General features: G+C 39.9%; 1 protein-coding gene across 3 annotated transcripts in view; it reads right to left on the bottom strand.

Annotated features, from left to right (window-relative positions):
• Positions 1–19,260, bottom strand: part of ssp3 (SCAPER domain-containing protein short spindle 3) — a 75,742-nt gene that overhangs the window by 48,375 nt on the left and 8,107 nt on the right. For 2 of the 3 annotated variants that reach the window (XM_076129807.1, XM_076129809.1), the window contains exons 3-14: positions 14,736–18,197; positions 13,467–13,644; positions 11,799–11,977; positions 11,234–11,323; positions 10,667–10,825; positions 7,841–8,416; positions 7,507–7,668; positions 6,778–6,926; positions 5,856–6,309; positions 5,290–5,367; positions 4,549–4,658; positions 4,221–4,341 (exon numbers count right to left, since the gene is read on the bottom strand). In XM_076129807.1, the coding sequence (XP_075985922.1) occupies positions 4,221–4,341; positions 4,549–4,658; positions 5,290–5,367; positions 5,856–6,309; positions 6,778–6,926; positions 7,507–7,668; positions 7,841–8,416; positions 10,667–10,825; positions 11,234–11,323; positions 11,799–11,977; positions 13,467–13,644; positions 14,736–18,197 (5,718 nt within the window). The remainder of the gene's footprint in view (positions 1–4,220; positions 4,342–4,548; positions 4,659–5,289; positions 5,368–5,855; positions 6,310–6,777; positions 6,927–7,506; positions 7,669–7,840; positions 8,417–10,666; positions 10,826–11,233; positions 11,324–11,798; positions 11,978–13,466; positions 13,645–14,735; positions 18,198–19,260) is intronic. The other variant, XM_076129808.1, reaches the window with a different exon arrangement.

A 19,260-nucleotide genomic window follows, 5' to 3' on the forward strand; every position in this document is an offset into this window, starting at 1 on the left:
ACATACTAATAGTGAAAGTCTACTAAATAAATTTAAAACTGGCAAAATTCCTGCGCCGAAAGGTTAGGCATTACAAATTAAAATGCGGGTTCGCGTTAATTCCCGTATTCTATTACATACCAAAATTATATCTGACAGATATCTTTATATATATAATTCTTCTGTAAGTGTGTTTGTCACTGAACTTCTCTTAAACGACTGGACCGACTTTGATGAATTTTTTTGTGTGTGTTCAAGGGGATGAGAATGGTTTAGATTCACAATTTTGTCCGCTGGACAATGTTTTTTTAATTAATTTTTAATTTATTAGACAGGACAACGTCTGTCGGGTCCGCTAGTTACACTATATAATACACTAGGTTGACCACTAACCATACTATAGATAGATAGATACTTAGCTATGTAAATGTTAGTATTATATAATGTAATATCTGACAGATATTACACTATATATACTAGTATTTACTAGCGCAAGTATACTGGACAGTGTGAACGCGCGCGCGAGATGCATTAGCGGCGCTTTTAGGGCGCCCACCCACTCACCGAGCTACCGACAGTAGCGCACAGGGCTGACACCACGTCTCACTATTATAACACCATTAAAATATTATATTATATTCCTATAGCTGAGTATTATAATATGTTTTGTGACTTTTCCATAACAAGAGTATTGTGACCATCAAAAGCTGAAGCTGGTCACACTACTGTATAACACAATGACGGATCTACTACAAAATAAATTAGATAGATGCCCTGGTGTAACCACATAAGCCGAAATCGAAATTGTGACTTTGTTTTTTCCAAAGCTATTAAAAATTGTAAAGTCATGCTAAGTATTTCTCTGAATAATTTCCCTTCGCCTGTATTATAAATGACAAATTAATAACTGAAACACACATCTTTCGATGCAAGACATTTATTTCTAAACGACACACAAAATTTGGCCTAGAAAAATCCAGGTCTGCATAATGTATGTTGTATTTCTCGCTATCCCAAGGCACATATTACTTGTTACAAGGCCCATAGCCAGTTGCGCTCAACGGTCGGTAAACGATCTGTGGGTTAAGCAACCGTTGGCGCGTTTATCCTATAGATGGGTGACCGCATAGTGGTACTGGGCGTCTCCGTGCTTCGCAGGGCACGTTAAAAGTCAGTCCCGGTTGTTATCTACTAAGATAACAGTCGTTAAGCCACGTCAAAGGCCTTCGGGCGGCTTGAACAACTTTGACACTAGGTTGACCACTAACCATACGATAAGAAGAAGACTGGTACGCAATAATCGGCCTAAAAAGACTGAAACTTGTAAGCCTGTGTTATTGTTCGATTTAATACCAAATAAATGTGTGTGTCAGCCCTACAGCCGGCGCGTCATTCGTCTCGGCACCGCCGCACTTCACTCACAATATATTTATAACTACAATATACATAACATCACGACTATCACTGTGCGAGGTGGGCACGATTCTGATTGTACTGCTATATCTGGTGGGATCGTAAGTTTAGTTAATCACGCCTGTTTCCTATAGGAGTAAGCAGAGAGTGAAGAACGTTATTTGGTACGCTTTCCATGCATCTTGTCATACAGTATCTATATAGGTTTATTTTTATTAGTTTATGAAGTTTTTCTAATCAATATTTATATAACTCTTCCGTTACTGAGTGACTGACTGATGAACAAGGCACAAACGAAACTACTGTTGAAAGTTGAAATTTGCTATGAAGATTCTTTAGGAAGTGTAGAGGAGCACTAAGAACTAAAAAAGGATTTCTGAAAATTCCACTCAAGAGGGGGTGAAATTCCACGCTGGCAAAGCTGCGGGCGGAAAGCTAATAAAATATTAAAGTATTGTGGATAATATATCTTGGAAATCGAATAGAAACTTATCGAAGACGGCGCTATTACAAAGCAATGTTGACACAATACTTACCTCAAAGTTTAAAACCTGAAAAATACTTGTAAACAATATGAACATATACAAAGTTAGAATCATAAACTGAAAATCCGTTCAGCTATTTAGCTTAAAGGCGTGACAGATGGATAGACTTTCCCATCTGTAATATTGGTTACAATATAATATATTTTTAGTTAACGATTTTAACTCTCGCGACCTGTACACAAAATATTATAATGAAACGGGTCTTAAATATATTTTTAGTGTTAGTCAAACGTGGTCGAAACTTCGATCAAAGACTGAACTAGGGCATAGTTAAAACTGTGAACTATCACGATATTTCCTTTAACAGTATGTACAAGATTAACGCTAGCCTGTGTAGTACAGTGTTTAAAAACTAAATATCTACGTTTTTGGTTACTATCACTCGTAAAGTCAGATTTGTTATTCAGTTAATATTTATTTTAAACTCCTTATACAAAGATGTATAACGGACTTATTGCCAAATGCATTTTCTGCCAGTCTACCTTGAGGCGATGCAGAGATTAAATGAAGTAGGTGTTTAAAGGAAAATATTGCCAAGCCCACGTGCCAAATCGAATATATGTGTAACAAGTCTTAGGCATGCGTGAAATGCCTTATTTATTCTACAATTTAATTTACCCAGGACTTACATATAATAAGCAATATTACGTAACTCAAAAATCGTGTTATTCCGCAGACGCAGCCACGCGTAGAAACTAGTTTATTGATATTACAACGAACCCTTTACTATACTAGACCGTATCCCTATTTCAATCATAACTTTTTCCCCGAAAATATAAAAAAAACTCGCAAAGAGGATTACGAAAATTAGGCGAGCACTTTCCTAGATTACATGAAAAAAGTTCGGACATACACAAAGGTGGGGACACAGTAGAACGTTTTCCTGTAACAAGGGATAAGTACTACGTGTGAATTTTTACGAAGATGAATGAAAATGAAAGTGAAATATTATTTCGCAAGAACTGCTTGAGAATATTTAACGTTACTCGACTCGGAATTAAGTTTCAGGCTTTTAAAATCCTCTATTGTTATTTATCTGTTTTTTTTTTGTTTGCTTTACACGCTAAGTTTTTTCAACAATTTGATTTCTTTTGACTGGTAAATCGAAGTAAAAAAAACTTGTGAATCATAGCATCAACCATGAATATTTCATCTCAAATCTATCATCAATCATACATACAAAATTAGGAGCATGGCTAAATAAATTAAATTCATAAAAGTGTACGAGTATTTGGTTAAGTTTACATTCATACAATCACACCTTTATCCAATAGGAGTACGCAGAGACAAAGGAACGCCACTTGCTACGATCCTTACAAAATTCCTTAGCTTCATTCACATCCATACATCTTGTTATACAGAATAAAAGAATACACGAGCATTCGTCCGAATCCAACCCTTCTCGTAAAAAGGGTAGTTTTTCTGGTCTATTAATTTTGATGGTTTTCCGAACAGTTGACAGATGTAAAAGTTTTGCATTGATTTAGTTTATTTTATGACAACGTTTTAGGACTAAAGTTTTTGACAAATTTATATTATTTGTAATGGTATGCAAGTTTGTATTTTAAGTGAAAGTAACCGGGATTAGGTACGTTTTTCGAGAGGTTTATTTTATTGCAGTTATACAAAGAATTGAGCGATGCAATATGTAAATTGTATTTTATTGAAAATAATTCTGATTAATTCAAAGAAATATGTACCGTTTCATTATTTTCCAACTGTAACAACATTACTCTTACGTGTATCAAAAGAGACATACAACGCCATCTATCAGCGAGAAGCATGCACTACTTCATAACTCTCAAAAACTAAAGAACGAGACTAAAATAGTACCGCTACTACATCACAGATGGCGTTGTCTTCAAAAATATACCGTCACCTCTGTGTAATGAGAAACCTAATAAAAGAAATGGTAATGTCGCTGTATTTAACGATAAGCTTATCAAGTAGTTACCTTATCTATGGGATAGATTATCCGACGCCTATCTACGAGTGGGGAAACTTGCTCTATCCATACTTGCTCTTGCTCTTGCTCTACTTAACATTATAAATGCGAAAGTAACTCTGTCTGTCTGTATGTTACTCAATCACGCCTAAACTACTGAACCAATTTGCATAAAATTTGGTATGGAGATATTTTGATGCCCGAGAAAGGACATAGGCTACTTTTTACCTCGGGAAAATGATGCATTTCCATGGGAAAATTCAGGTGGCGGTCGAAGTCGCGGGTAAAAGCTAGTATATTATAAATAAAGATTGATTTTAAACAGTTACTGTACTTACCAGTTGATTGCTGAGCAGTTTGACGACGTAGACACAAGCGTTGGTGCTGATGAAGTAGGCGGCGCTCATGGGACACGTGCCTATCGCGCGGGACATTATCATCACTGCTGTTATCAGCGATCTGGGGACAAAGGAAACAAGTCAGTTTGTGGTCTTCAGCAGGATATTTATAAATCAGAGATGATTTTTTTATGGAATGACCGCGCCAAGGTTTGCTTTACTCACAAATCGTTAACCGACCGGTGAGCGCAACTGGCTATGGGCGCCTCAAATGGCCCTATAGGTTGGCCATTAACCATGAGATAATTAATATATATTAGTGACTTACTTGACAGTTATTTGTGCAACGAGGTCTTCTCTCTCGGCGGCGACTGCTATGAACTGTCCCAGAGTCTTGACGCAGTGCACTTTGTGTAGTGACGCCTTTTCTAGTGAATTCTATAACAAAACATACATAAAAAGTTGTTGAAATACTGCCCAAAGCTAAATCTATGACTTTTTCAATTTTATTAAACGTCAAGTGATTAACAAACTGCTTAAGTTAAAAAGCTGTGATTGAGTAGTTGACGAAAAATTATTAAACTTTTACACCTGAAACTGTTATCTAAATGATCTGGCAATGTATTTTTTTCGATAATAATGTTGAAATTGTAATTATTACAGACTAAAATATTTTATTTGGCACTCATTTGTTCAATAGTCAAGTGCCCAATTTGGCTTGTAAATAATTATATTCTTTGAGGAGGTTAGGGGACCAGTAAAAATGGCTTTCTCTTAAAATTTCTATAAGTATCGGATAACATGGGATTTCATTATTATTGTATCAGCTTCTGTTTGAGGCGAGCGTTCATGCTTTTTTCTGCGAATTCTGTCTTGATAAAATCAGATCGAATTTAAATCCGTCCAGAATGTTTTGAGTTTCTCGAGAACTGGTGTGTATGAAATTGTTTAATATTTTGCCTTCCTTGCAATAAGTTGGTATATTTAGGCAAACTTATCTGGCGCAAACTCTGGATATATATTTTGGTATAAATATAAGTAATTTGTATGTTATATAAAACTAAGTTACCTCAAACCAGCGCGGTCGTAGATGTGCCGCCATAATATGTTGAGTGCAGGGGTGGCGGGCGCGCGGACCGCCCCGCGCCTGAACACATACATACACACGTCACGTACGATACAAGGCACGCGTACTTTATAAAGCACGTGATAAGGTATACCTCGTTATGAAAAATTATGTTAAGTGGGTAATTATTAGAGAAAATTCGGAATGAGAAATCATAAAAAATAACAATTTCCTAAGTGAACAACGAAATCCAAAGCAACAGCAAATAAAATTGTCGACGGATCATGTAATTCAAATAATAAGAGTCAAGATAATGCAGAAATTTTTATTAAAATTTCTAGTCAGTAGTCCTATTTAAATAGTAAAATTTTTAGTTAAAATATACTGTGCTTAGTAAAAACACAAAAAAACGAATCTATCAATGTCTTTTTAAGTCTAGGAATTTCGCTAATTAAAATATCAATTGTAAAAATAATTGAATCTAAAAAAAATGTATAATGTATATTCATTTAAATTTTAAACAAAACTGGTATGGCAAACAAAAATTTCCGAAAAAAAACCAAACAAACCTTATCAAACTTCTCAATCATCCTATGCAATTCATTCAGCTGCCTCTCCAAGAACGGCATATCAATAACCGCGCCCTTCTTATCTCCCTTCCCGCTCCCTCTACTCATGTCAGACAAGGACGAACACACCGACCCGCTCTTACTCAACTTAGGCTTATCTTTATCACAATTCTTCTTTTTTCTCTTCTTACTTTCATTCTTCTCTTCTTGATTCTTCTCTATTTCTTTGTTGTTGTTCGATTCGGATTTCTTCTCAACATCTCCGTTGGTTAGTTTTTTATTTTTCTTGTTTTGTTTTTTGGTGTCTTCTGTGTCAAAGCCGTTTGTTCTTTCGTTGTCAGGGTCTACGAGGGGGGCGAGCAGGTGTTCTATCTGATGGATCACTTTGCATGTTCGTGTGTCGTGCGGCGTGTTGTCTTTGATCTGTTCGTCTAGTATTACACGTTCGTTGCTACTAGAAATTAGAAATAAAATACTTAGTTCATAGAAAAAATATATCACATCTACGATTTTACAATTTAGGCAGAGGTACTAGAACATTTTAGTAGATTTTTTCACGATGCACAAGACAAATTTTTGAGAAAATAATGTAAAAGAAAACTTTTTGAAAGGAAACTTCTTGTTCTGCTATACATATAGTCTAAAAATATCCAACCACAAGTTCGTCACGGGAATCGAACTCAGAACCGCTTGTAATCAGACACGCATACAAAGTGACTATCTCCGGGCTACTAGTGAGTAACATTCTAATATAAATAAAAAAAAACACTTATAATATTCTGTCCGACACAATCGAACCCGAGACCGCGTGAATAATTATTGAATACACAACCAACTGCACCGTAGAGGTTATTTATTATTAGTAGGATCAAATATATAACATCGGAAATAGATTCAATATGAATTAAAATATTATACTCACGTAGACAAAAGCTTCTGTTTAATTTTCCTAGCTTTCTTCTTGATGGCCTTCTGTTTCTCCCTTTCTTTCCTCTCTTGTTCTAACCTCTCTGCTTCTTCTTCTAACTCTTTCTCTTCTTTGGCGCTCTGGTCTTGAGATTCTGAGGTCGTCTGTTAAAACGAATAATATATGAATAGTTGAGATTTTATATAATTCGTGACTATAAAGGACCTCTAGCAAAATGGCTTGAAGAAGTGAAGTTTAGACAAACTTCTTGAGGAATTTTCTACGCTTGATACTTTCTAGTAACCAGTTGACAGTTTTATGTAAAGAAAATAGGTTTAGCGGGAATCCCCTGGTTAAAACATTTTTCTATTTGTTGATAGTTACTCGATTGTCGAAACTCGATAATCGTCAGTTCAATTTAATTCATTTCAAAATATACTTTATTTCATACACTTCGTAGTTTCGTACAAAGTATTTGAAATCGTCAATATATTGTATTTTTGTCCGTTTCGGGTAAGCTGGTTGCTCGTGAGAAGAAACGGCAAGAAACCCACGGCTCAGACATAAAATATCGCCCCGTAGCAACATAGGTAGATGATTTAATAAAGTTTGTCAAAGAGAAATGGCTGCCACAAACAGAAAAGAGGCTTATGTCTTGTAGTAGATAGAACAAAATGCATGGTGATGATAAATGACTGGTGTAACTGGTTACAAGGGTCTCATATCTTGATGAGCGTTTCTTACCGCCTGCCTAGGTCCAGTAGCCTTCTCCCTTATAGCCTGCAGGTGTGACTCCAGGCGCTGCTGGCTGGCGTCCTGCTTGTCGCGGATACGTGAGCGGAGAGCATCCGCCTCCAGTTCTGCTGCAGCTGCTAGCGCTGATAGACGGGACTTTACGCCTTCCGCCTGGAAACAAAAAATATAGTGAGTTAAAACTTTGTATATTTCTTACATATCAGCTTGTCTTCCAAACTATGTTGAAATCGGCTTCCAGTCTCACCGGATGCAACTGAATACCAATGTTTTACATAGAGCGATTGCCTATCTGACCTTCACTACTAGCTACATGATAACCCACCTTCTCCCTGGCCGCGTCGTCCCGCTCCTGCTTCTTGAGCCCCTTGAGCTCCTCGACCCTGGCGTCCCGCTCCTTCCTCCGCTCCAGCAGGCTCGCCACGTGCAGGCGCCGCCAACTAGCTACATGATAACCCACCTTCTCCCTGGCCGCGTCGTCCCGCTCCTGCTTCTTGAGCCCCTTGAGCTCCTCGACCCTGGCGTCCCGCTCCTTCCTCCGCTCCAGCAGGCTCGCCACGTGCAGGCGCCGCCAACTAGCTACATGATAACCCACCTTCTCCCTGGCCGCGTCGTCCCGCTCCTGCTTCTTGAGCCCCTTGAGCTCCTCGACCCTGGCGTCCCGCTCCTTCCTCCGCTCCAGCAGGCTCGCCACGTGCAGGCGCCGCCAACTAGCTACATGATAACCCACCTTCTCCCTGGCCGCGTCGTCCCGCTCCTGCTTCTTGAGCCCCTTGAGCTCCTCGACCCTGGCGTCCCGCTCCTTCCTCCGCTCCAGCAGGCTCGCCACGTGCAGGCGCCGTGCCGCCTCCAGCGCTTGGCGCCGCGCACCCACTGCGGCCTCGCGAGCTTGCTTCTGTTCCTGCGAAATGACGGGAAATAGCTAGATTACCAGTGTATGCCTAATAGTCCAAGCATAAGGGAGGCATCCAGGAAATGGAGAGTACAATTGCCAACATCCCGTGTCACTATCTCGATTCCGTTCATTCCAAAAACGGACTCTATGTTGATCCCTGAGCAGGCAGGGTTTAGACCCGGTAAATCCTGCTGCGGTCAGGCTCTTAATCTCACACAGCACATTCAGGACGGATTCGAGTTGGGCATGATAACGGGAGCCGTCTTTGTGGATCTATCAGCAGCCTATAACACGGTTAACGAGTGCTCTGGAAGGTTGAGGAACTAACTGGCGTTTTCACCTTTGTGAAAATCCTGAGTGAACTCCTTAGAAACCGCCGCTTTCAAGTACACCTGCAGCCAAACAAGAGCCGATGGCGCTCACAAAAAAAATGGTCTACCTCAGGGAAGTGTTCGGGCACCTCTACTCTTTAACATTTATACTAACGAGTTCTAATTGAACACTGCTCCAGTCCGAAATACCTGGGAATTATTCTAGACAGGTCACTTATTACAAAGAGAACTGCAAACTCGTGAAGCACAAGGTTCCTGCACGTAATAACCTGCTGAGACGCCTTACCAACACCAAGTGGGGAGCTTCACCCCATGTTCTTTGCACCACAGGACTGGCTCTTTGTTACTCAGCAGCGGAATACGCCGCCCTAGTGTGGAGTAGATCGGCTCACGCGAGACAAGTAGATGTAGCATTAAACGACACGTGCCGGATTATAACTGGTTGCCTCAAACCGACCCTGGTACCAATGCTATATCCTTTAGCCGGAATAGCTCCACCTGCTGTGCGCAGGCAGATTGCTGGTCCCAGAGAACGACACAAAATGGAAACAGACCAACGGCATCCCTTGAATGGGCACAAACGTGTCCCTCAACGACTTAAAAGCCGTAACAGTTTTGTTAGGTATGTCCAACCATTAAGTGGCAGCACTGCGTCTCAAAAAAGGCTCACAATTTGGCGAGAAAACTACCCTCCAGCTCCAGACTTTGTCCCCCCGGCCGAGAAACTCCCACCAGGACACAATATGCCGTGGTCAACCTGGTAATCCCCTAATAGGTTACGAACCCGGGTAGGCCGCAGTAGGGAGAACATGACAAGGTGGGGTTTCCTCGACAGGTCAAATATTTCTTGTAGATGTGGAGCCACATAGGACATGGCCCACATGTTGACATGCCCGGAGTGCCCTGACTCTTGCTCATACCAGGACCTTATGAGCTGTACAGAAAACGCCGTACACGTAGCTGAATACTGGGCTGGCAGTGTATAGCAAGGCAAAGTGTCATACACTATTTTAAGTTTTAATACTATAAATTGTTTGCCATCGACACGCTAAGAAGAAGAAGAAGGAAATGGAGGAAGAAAGGACTCGAAGGAGGTTGCACTCGACGTGGTCACCGAACCTGCGCCGAAACGTTAGGCATTTTAAGGTAAAATGCGTGTTCGCGTTTATTCCCGTATTTTATTGTTTATTAAACATGCAACGCGAGAGTTTAAAAGTTATAAGTGCCACAGCATTACACTGTTTTTTTTTTACCTAATTTTGATTCTTTTTTGTTGTATGTTGCATAAGCATGTCGAACAAAAATAAAAAAAAAATCTTTCTTTCAGAAGGAGAACATCTTCTTGGGATTGGGTAAAATCGATCCGAAATAAAATTGAAATTGGCAAAAAGGCATTTGAAATGAAGGACGAATAGTCGAGACCAAAATTAACTTTATTTTGAAAAATATGTTTTTTATCTTATAATCCACTAGCTGACCCGCGCAACTTCGCTTGCGATCATAAGAGAGAATGGGTCAAAATTTTCCCCCGTTTTTGTAATATTTTTTGCTAGTACTCTGCTCCTATTGGCCGTGATGTTATATAGCCTATAGCCTCTAGCCAACTTACACACAATACACAATATTTACCTACAACATCTGTTTATGTCTATACGTCGTCGTAATTTATGGTTAGTTGTCAACCTAGTGTCAAAGTTGTTCAAACAGTCCGAGAGGCCTTTGACATGGCTTATCGACTGTTATCTTAGTAGACAACAGCCGGGACCGACATTTTACGTGCCCTCCGAAGCACGGAGACGCCCAGCTCAAATACCACTATGCGATCACCCATCTATGGAATGACCGTGCCAACGGTTGCTTAACCCACAGATCGTTTATCGACCGGTGAGCGCAACTGGCTATGAGATAGTATAGTTATAGTTACCAATTTGGAGAGTCTATCCCTCCTCATGATCCGAAGCCGCGTGGTGTGAGTGCGGCACTGCGAGAGGAACTCGTGGCGCCTGTTCTCGGCCTCCAGCTGCTTGATGAACGCTATCTCGCGGAGCTTCTCCTCCTCGTCGTGGGCTTTGCGGACTATGTCCTGGGACAAACAAAATATTCTTACATATTTTAAGTAACTAAAACACTAGTTTCAAGAAGTTTGATCATGGGTCCAATTCTCTATTAAGAATATACCTCAAATCTGTTGCAATATAAATTTAATTAATAGTAGTGAACAGGAGGACGACCTGTATTTTGAAATAAAGAGTTGATAGTATCAAGTCGTCGAATAAGCGTGTCGACTTCTTTAAAGGAACACCAACATCCCGAGTAAATAAAATAATGGTAGAACAAAAAAAATTGAACGCTTCGTAGATCGAAATGTGCAGGTCAACTTTGACTTTCTTTGCAATCCAGCATGGATTGGATAGGGCACAATTATTAAAACATGTTTCTGTATGACAATACCTGTCATACAGAAACATTCCAAAATAAGCATTTCATTTACCTTCAAATGTTGATCTCTATTTTCAGCTGCCTTTTGTAGCCGCCTCTCCATTCTCAGTCGTTTTTCTTCTATCAACTGGTTTTTAGCTACCTGCAATTAAAACATTTAATAAATAATAAATCTACGACAACCTAGGAGACCTGCAAAATGCTGGTCCAAAAGAATGGTGGAAATTCCGAGTGTCTGTGTGACGAAGAAGGTACGTACGACTGCAGGGGTCTCTAGTTCTAATTCCTAATCGAGTCGAAAAAACGTGTCTATGTTTTTATCAAAAAATTATCAATGACTGTCCGGAGTAAGGAAGTTGAGGCTGAAGACCTCCGTCCTATGTCCTATCCCTATGTATAATTACTATAATTTGTAAGAGAATAAAAGCTCAAAATGTTTTTTGTTATCTAAATCTTCTAATTCTCCACCTGCATTTTCTTCACCGTTAAAGCAAATGATAATTATTTTTAATCCGTACATAACTTCCAAAAGTCATTGGTTACACCACACGGCTAACTTTCTAGGCCATAGCCATAAGCCTGCTCAGTTTATTTGACAGCCTGCATCAGTACATTACCTTAACTTCCTCGACCCTGGCTAACAGCTGGTGTATCTTCCTGGCGCGCTCGGTCTGGTACTCGCGGCGCTGGCGCTCGGCGCGCGCCTGCTTCGCCTGCAAGCGACGTAACGCGTCCTGTAGCGAACCACGCCGCTTGATTCCTTGCGATAACTTCGCGTGAAGTTGTTGCGCTCGACCTAGTGAGGGAAATAACAACATTTGATAAGCAAAATTTGAGACCATTCAGTTTAAAATTCCACCATAAAATTTTCCATAAAACAAATGATATGTGTGTTCTGTAAATCTATAAATAATTCTTAAATAATTATTAGGTAGACACTTTTAAAGTTATATCTATTATTCACCTAGTATTGAATAACAATTGAGATTTTAATTAACAATATCAAGGATTTACTTTTAAAATGCCAACTTCAAGCATCGAGACGCTCAAATTATACTCCGCAATCGACCCATCTAAACTAACTAGCTATTTACTACGACCGAAAATTACTTGATAGATAGTCAATCATTAATTTTTTTCTCGTATTTTATTATTTATGAAAATAGTACAGCAAATTTAAAATTACAACAGTCGGGACCTTATTTCAAAATAAGACGAGGCGTGAAGCAGGGTGACCCACTCTCACCGAAGTTATTCACAAGCGTGCTTCAGGAGGTTTTTAACAGCTTACCCGATACATGGCAACATTGCGGAATTGACATCGGCGACAAAAAGCTTAGCAACCTCCGTTTTGCCGACGATATTGTTTTATTTTCTACATCCGCCACAGAACTCGAAGCAATGCTCCGAGATTTAAGCGCTGCGAGTCTTGATGTTGGGCTTTCGATGAACAGGTCAAAAACACAACTCATGACAAATAGCACGAAACGTAGGGTTGAGGTAGACGGGCAGGTGCTACAATATGTAGATGAGTATACGTATTTGGGCCAGATAGTCTCATTTAATAACCGGCAAGACAAAGAGGTCGAAAGACGAATCCAAAATGCATGGAAGAGCTTCTGGGCCCTAAAAGAATACCTAAAGGGTGATCTGCCGATCACCCTTAAACGAAAACTCATCGACATGTGCATCCTGCCTGTCCTAACCTACGGTGCGCAAACGTGGTCACTCACCGAACAGCAGAAGTCCAGCATCAAGATCTCCCAGCGTGCAATGGAGCGCAGCATGCATCATATTCGGCGAAACGATCGCGTTAGCAACACCACCTTGCGCTCTATTACTCAAGTGGCGGATGTAGGAAGAAAAACTGCTAAACTGAAGTGGGAGTGGGCTGGCCATGTTTCGCGCATGCATCCGGAGAGACGGGCGAGGCTGGTGACAGACTGGACACCACACGATGGACATCGTTGTAGAGGCCGACCACGACGAAGGTGGCATGACGATTTAGCGGCATTTGCGGGTCCATCGTGGTGGAGCATGGCACAAGACAGACAGGTTTGGAAGGAAAGAGGGGAGGCCTTTGCCCAGCAGTGGGACACATAAAGGGCTAACAAAAGAAAAAAAAAAAAAATTTATTATCCAGCCACAATTCAAGGCCTTGTTTCTCCTTCCAACGTAGCCCAACGAAGGCAGCTGCAAAACCTAGTATATTCAAGCCTACGATAGTCAAAAAGTCTTTGGTAAAAAAAACATACTAGCCATCTACAAAATAACTATTTCATTACCTGGATCCCTAGCCACGAGCGCTTCCAAAGCGCCCAGGGTATCGATCCTCTCGGCCCAGGACATGCCGGCGAGGGCCGTCTCGTACTGGTCCTCTAGACTGGCAGTCAAAGAACTTAAGTTCTCTGTAGACTGACTGGTGCAGGCCGATGTGTCTTCGCAGAGGATTTCTGCATCAGTCTGTTAAAAATGGATATGGATGTAAATACAGCTTTCATCGGCAAATGTCGACAAAAATATAGCGTTGTAAGCACGTTCTGATTAGTCGAGTTTAGCCGACCGTGGCGGTCAAAGGGTTAAAACCAGTTTTACACCTTCTTGATAATTATCATATAAACTTACATAAATAAAACCACGGCTTTTTCCCATAGGGGTAGGCAGAGACCAAAGAACAACACTTGCTTTGATCTCTAAAAACTTCTATTACTTCATTAACATTATACTATATCTATACATCTCGTCAGATGGCTTATTTCTCGACCATTTTTTTCCCATCTGGACTAAGATCAAACTTTTCGGGAAATCTCGCTTCGAGACTTCTCGACGAGAAACCCGAAACATGATACTTTAAAGTAGTTTAAAGTTTGAAGACGATTTAGCATTCAACCGTAAGGGTCTATAAACGTAGTCGACCAAGGAATCAGCCAGAAAAGTACAAAACCAATTAATTCAGTTCGACCAAAGCAACATGATAACAGCCGGCAGTTTAACACGGTTTTGCAAATGCCAGTCACCAAATTACTAGGCATTCGGTTTCTGAGGAACCCGAAACTATGTAATACTTCGTCCGCACTAACAAGAGGCCGGCTTGCGTCTAGAGTTATTTACTAACGAACATTGTTAACTAATAGTATACCAAACTGCCAGTCAAATCAGCTGCTCTTTATGAATCGTCAAAAAAGTTTTTTAGTACGTCAAAAAAATACTTGCAGAACTGAGTATTGTATAATATTTCCATTCGGATTAAATAATTCATTAATTAGTTGATGTTGTTAATAAATTCCAACATCTAAGTACGAATTCAATATAGCTCGAGAATTGCCAATGCATAATATGTATCTACACACATACATATTTCGTTAACACTATAAATACCGTATTGACACATTCGCAAAACAGAAGGTCACTTTTCTCTAAGTCCTAAGCAAACTTGTCATATGCAACGACAGAAATTAACTTAAATTATAAAGGAAAAAATGCTATTTACAACCAACCTACGAAACTTCAACCCTTTTGAATTGTTAGAAAAATAAAAACCTGAGTATACTTACTTCTGTATCATCAGTTTCAGTATCCAAATCAATATCAGACACCTGCTGCAGCTCCATAATCTGTCTGTTCAACAGATCCTCCTCCTCACACAGCTTCCTCTGGTCCACCTCTGACTGGAAGTCCAAAGCCCAGCTAATCTTCCTCTCATTCTCCTCTATCTGTGACGTCATTTCCGCTATTTCAGACATCTCTGACGGATCCGCAGACTTTAATATTTCATTATGATTTGGCATCTGATCATCGTCTTCAAGAAATTTAAATGTGGTCTTAAATTCTGCCTTCCATTTGTCGAAATCGAAAGTTTCTTGGGTACTTTCCTGAGATCTCGCCAAACCAGTAGTTAGACTCTCTAGAGAAGAATGTAGACGATTCTTTGTTAACTCTGAACCGTTGTTCTTAGGCGTATCTTTTATCTTTTCCTTCTTCAATGCTTTGCTTCTAGACGTTCGTGTTTTAAGACCAGTGACGTCAGACTTTTGCCTTATCATTGCCAAGTCTTTCTTCGTTTCTTTCGTCTCAGATTTCGGTTTGCTGACTTCCTTTTTAGGAGTCGCCTGTTTGGGTTGCTCTTGTTGTTTAATTACCTCTTGGGGTTTGTGCGTCTCTTTTACTTTAGGAACCTCTTTCGGTTTAGAGACCTCCTGGCTCTTAGGTACTTCTACAATGTTAGGCTTTTCTAACATTTTTGTTACTTCATTACTTATAGGTTTAATAGGTATATTTTGTGGCTGTTCAGATTTTGCGCGATCAAGTTTTGTGCTTGAGACAATCTCCTTAATTTCCTGTTTAGGAGACTCGATCATATTTAAAGTTGGCAAGCTGGTCGTAGCAGACGGCTGATGGAATCTATTCGCCCAGTGTGATTTAGATTGCTTCTTAGATTCGCGACTCAGTCGCCTCGACTTCACAGTGAGCCATCCATCGTCATCGCTCTTTGTCTTATCTACGTTAAGTACTTCGATAGACCCTCCATCACCTTCTTCTGGTACTAAAGTCTTCAAACTCTCACTGGATTCAATCCTGGATAAGTCAATCTGGGTGACAATTGTATCGGAGCTTCCGTATTCATCACAATCCTTTATCTTTCCTAAAGCAGCATTGTTATTTTCTTTCTTATCGCCTTTTTCATTGATCTTTAAAGACGTAGGGCGTGGGGGAGGTTTCCTTGTATTAACATCTACTTTGAGCGTATTCTTATTATCTCCTGAACCCATCTGCTGATTTACCATACGATTAACCGGTTTAGGCATTACATTCTTAGGCACAGCCTTATTTGGCGCATCGAATAAACTAGTCCGACCAGTAGTCAGATTAAAAGGATAGCTGCATTTATTAGTCTGACTTCTGTTCCTAGGTTCGTTTCGTTTTTGAGCTTTTTGGGTGGAATTCGGACGTATTTCTACAACAGTTTTGCTTCTAGCTATGAACCGTGCTTGAGTTTTCGGTTCTGGTTTAGGCGTGGTCACAGGTTTTGGCTTGGCCGCCGCCTGCGAGTACGCTGGTCTAGTTTGTGGCTTTTCTGTCACAGATTTCACATCTTTTTTAGCACTAACTTCACTTTGTGGAGTTTCTTTAAGTTCTACAATGGAATCTTTTGTTTCAATAACCTTTTCACCATTTAATGGTTCCTGTTTTAATAATTCCGTCGGCACTTCACTAATTAATTGTGCTTTATTTGTGTCTTCCGCATCGTCTGTTTTTAAGCCATTCGTTTCCACAACCGATTTAGTTACATTAATCCATTCTACTGCGGACAATTTTACTTTATTTGATTTCACTGATGCCTTTACGTCAACTGATTCTTTAGTAGTTTTATCATTTGATTCTAACGAAGGTTTAGCATCATTCGTTTCTGCTTGAGATGATTTCTTATCTTTCCCTTTAGGTACTTTGACGTCAGTCGACTCATTAGAAGGTTTTGATTTTGGTTTAGCGTGAATTAATTCTGGAACTTTCGATTTTTCATCTATAGATTGTTCAACCGATAGTTTACTATCAATCACTTCGGCTACAGGTGTTTGAGCATCAATTAGCTCCTCAGTAGATGGTATTTCATCAATTGGAACCTGAGATGTTTGTTCATCAATCCTTTCTCCAGCACATGTTTTTACATCAACAGACTCGACACGTGCTTTTTCATCAATCGTTTCTTCGGCACATGGTCTTGTTTCAATAGATTCAACAACAGTTACGTCAATCGGTTCTGGTGTAGGTATTTTCTCGTCAATCGATTGATCAGTAGATGTGTAAATGCTTGTTGAATCTACGACAGATGTGTTTAAGTCAATACGTTCTTCAACGACTGACTCTACGGACTCAGATTTACAATCAGTAGACTCTAAAGAAACATTTTGTTCGATTTCTTTGATCTCTGGCGTTGAAGTCACTTCAACTTTTTCAATTATGATTTCATCGACAATACTCTCCTCTTTTGGGGTGATCTTTTCATCAATTTCAGGAGATTTACAGGAACTCTCATTAGACACATCAGCGAAATTATCTTCAGATTTTACAGGCGATTCTGTTGCTGTACTTTCTTTATCATCAATTATTGTTAATTTCTCATCAATCTTTTCCGGAGTTTCATTCAAAATGGCAGATTTAATCCCACTCTCGATTTCCTTATCCAGATTCAATTGGTTCTCATTCTTAGCTGCGTTTTCAGTTAGTTGTTTGGCCAAGAATTCGTTCTCCATTGCGTCCAATTTATCGATCGTTGCTTTAGCTTGACTTGAGATATTGTCATTGGACACTGGTTTTACAACATCTTTCGGTGTGATTGAGCGTTTCGGTGATTTTATAACAACCAATTTCGGAGAAGCATTTGGACATTCTTTAGCTTTTCCTATCTCGACCATTGGTTGTTTTATCGGCTTAGTTTCCTCAGAAGCTGCACTAATTTCTTTCTCATCAACTGGTAATACAGCATCATGTGTGACGTCATTGTCATCAGCGATATTGTTCACCTCTTTCTCTTTAATGTCCGAGAGCCTGGAAATCTCTTTAGCAGACTTAGCTTCAGGTTTAGCTGTAATTTTCGCAGCAATTTTACTGCTGAAAAACTCAATATTAGCTTTCGGACTGGTGGTATTGGAATGTCCTGAAATCCTCGGGCTAATTTTGCCACTACCTGGACTAGCTTTGCCTGTGAGATTCGGACTGTTTTTGCCACTTGGAGTGTTATGTCCTGAGAGACAAGGACTATTTTTCCCTGAGACAGATGGTGAGCTCTTAACGGAATGGGTTCGTCGTGACTCTGGGCGTACGAAGTCAGTCTTTCTTATCTCCCATGCGAGGCTCTGCGGCCTCTGAGGGGGAGGGGTATTGTCGTACTCCCATTTTAGTCGGAACCATTCGCCCAGAGCCTTGAAGTCTCGAGTGTAGTTCTCTAATACTAGGATTACTTCTTGGCACTCATTTAAGTTCTCGTGAGCTTCGACTGTGTTGTAGATTTCGCCGATCTGTCGACAAACAGTTTAACTTTAGTAAATAATACAACAGAACATCTAAAAAGTCGCTTATATGACGCACAGCTTAACCTAGCTTATTTTAAATTCCGCTTTAAAAGCATTGACAATGACATACATGACCACGATTTTCTATAATCCTAGTTTTATACTTTCCACTACAACAACTACTTTAGCATTAAAAAACACTCTCTCAAACTATTAAAAATGCTTATTCAATGCTCATTTACATCTCAAGTCAACAAATCATTTACAATTAACCCATTCACTCAGCATTTACAAAAACAAAACACCATTTCACTACCAGACTCCAATACAGAACCTTCCAACATGCATACATACATCAAATAACCCATCAATCTTCAATGTAAAGCCTTCAATTCATCAAATATTCCTAATAGATTGGCAGTTTCCGATCAATACACGGACTCAATGCCACAGGTCTCTATAAACAAAACGATGCACATGAACGCAGTATACGTACACTACACAGGCTGTATACAGGGTGCAGTCGCGTAAAGTTCAAAGTTGAGCACTAAATATAAACGTCAACGTATTGATTTTATGCTCTCAATTCCTAGAAAACTAGGAGGATGGTATTCTCACTATTTCATTTTATAACTAGAGGCGCCCGTAGCCAGTTGCGCTCACCGGTCGGTTAACGATCTGTGGGTTAAGCATATCTTGGCGCGGTCATTCCATAGATGGGTCACCGCATAGTGGTATTTGAACAGGGCGTCTCCGTGCTTCGGAGAGCACGTAAAAAGTCGGTCCCGGTTGTTGTCAATTAAGATAACAGTTGATACGCCACGTCAAAGGCCTTGGGGCGGCTTGATCAACTTTGACACTAGGTTGACCACTAACCATACGATAAGAAGAAGATTTTATAACTACAGTTTGATGTCTATCTTCACTTATCTGAATAAAGGTAGTGCTTATCTGCTATTTACTTAGGTAAGAGACGTTTTCAATTAGCAATCGTCAGTAAAGGATACGTTAGTACTACCCTAACGGATTATTTAAGAGACACATAACATTTTATTGCAATAGACTCGCA

The sequence above is a fragment of the Anticarsia gemmatalis genome, chromosome 23 (assembly GCF_050436995.1).
Source record: "Anticarsia gemmatalis isolate Benzon Research Colony breed Stoneville strain chromosome 23, ilAntGemm2 primary, whole genome shotgun sequence".
Classification (NCBI taxonomy): domain Eukaryota; kingdom Metazoa; phylum Arthropoda; class Insecta; order Lepidoptera; family Erebidae; genus Anticarsia; species Anticarsia gemmatalis.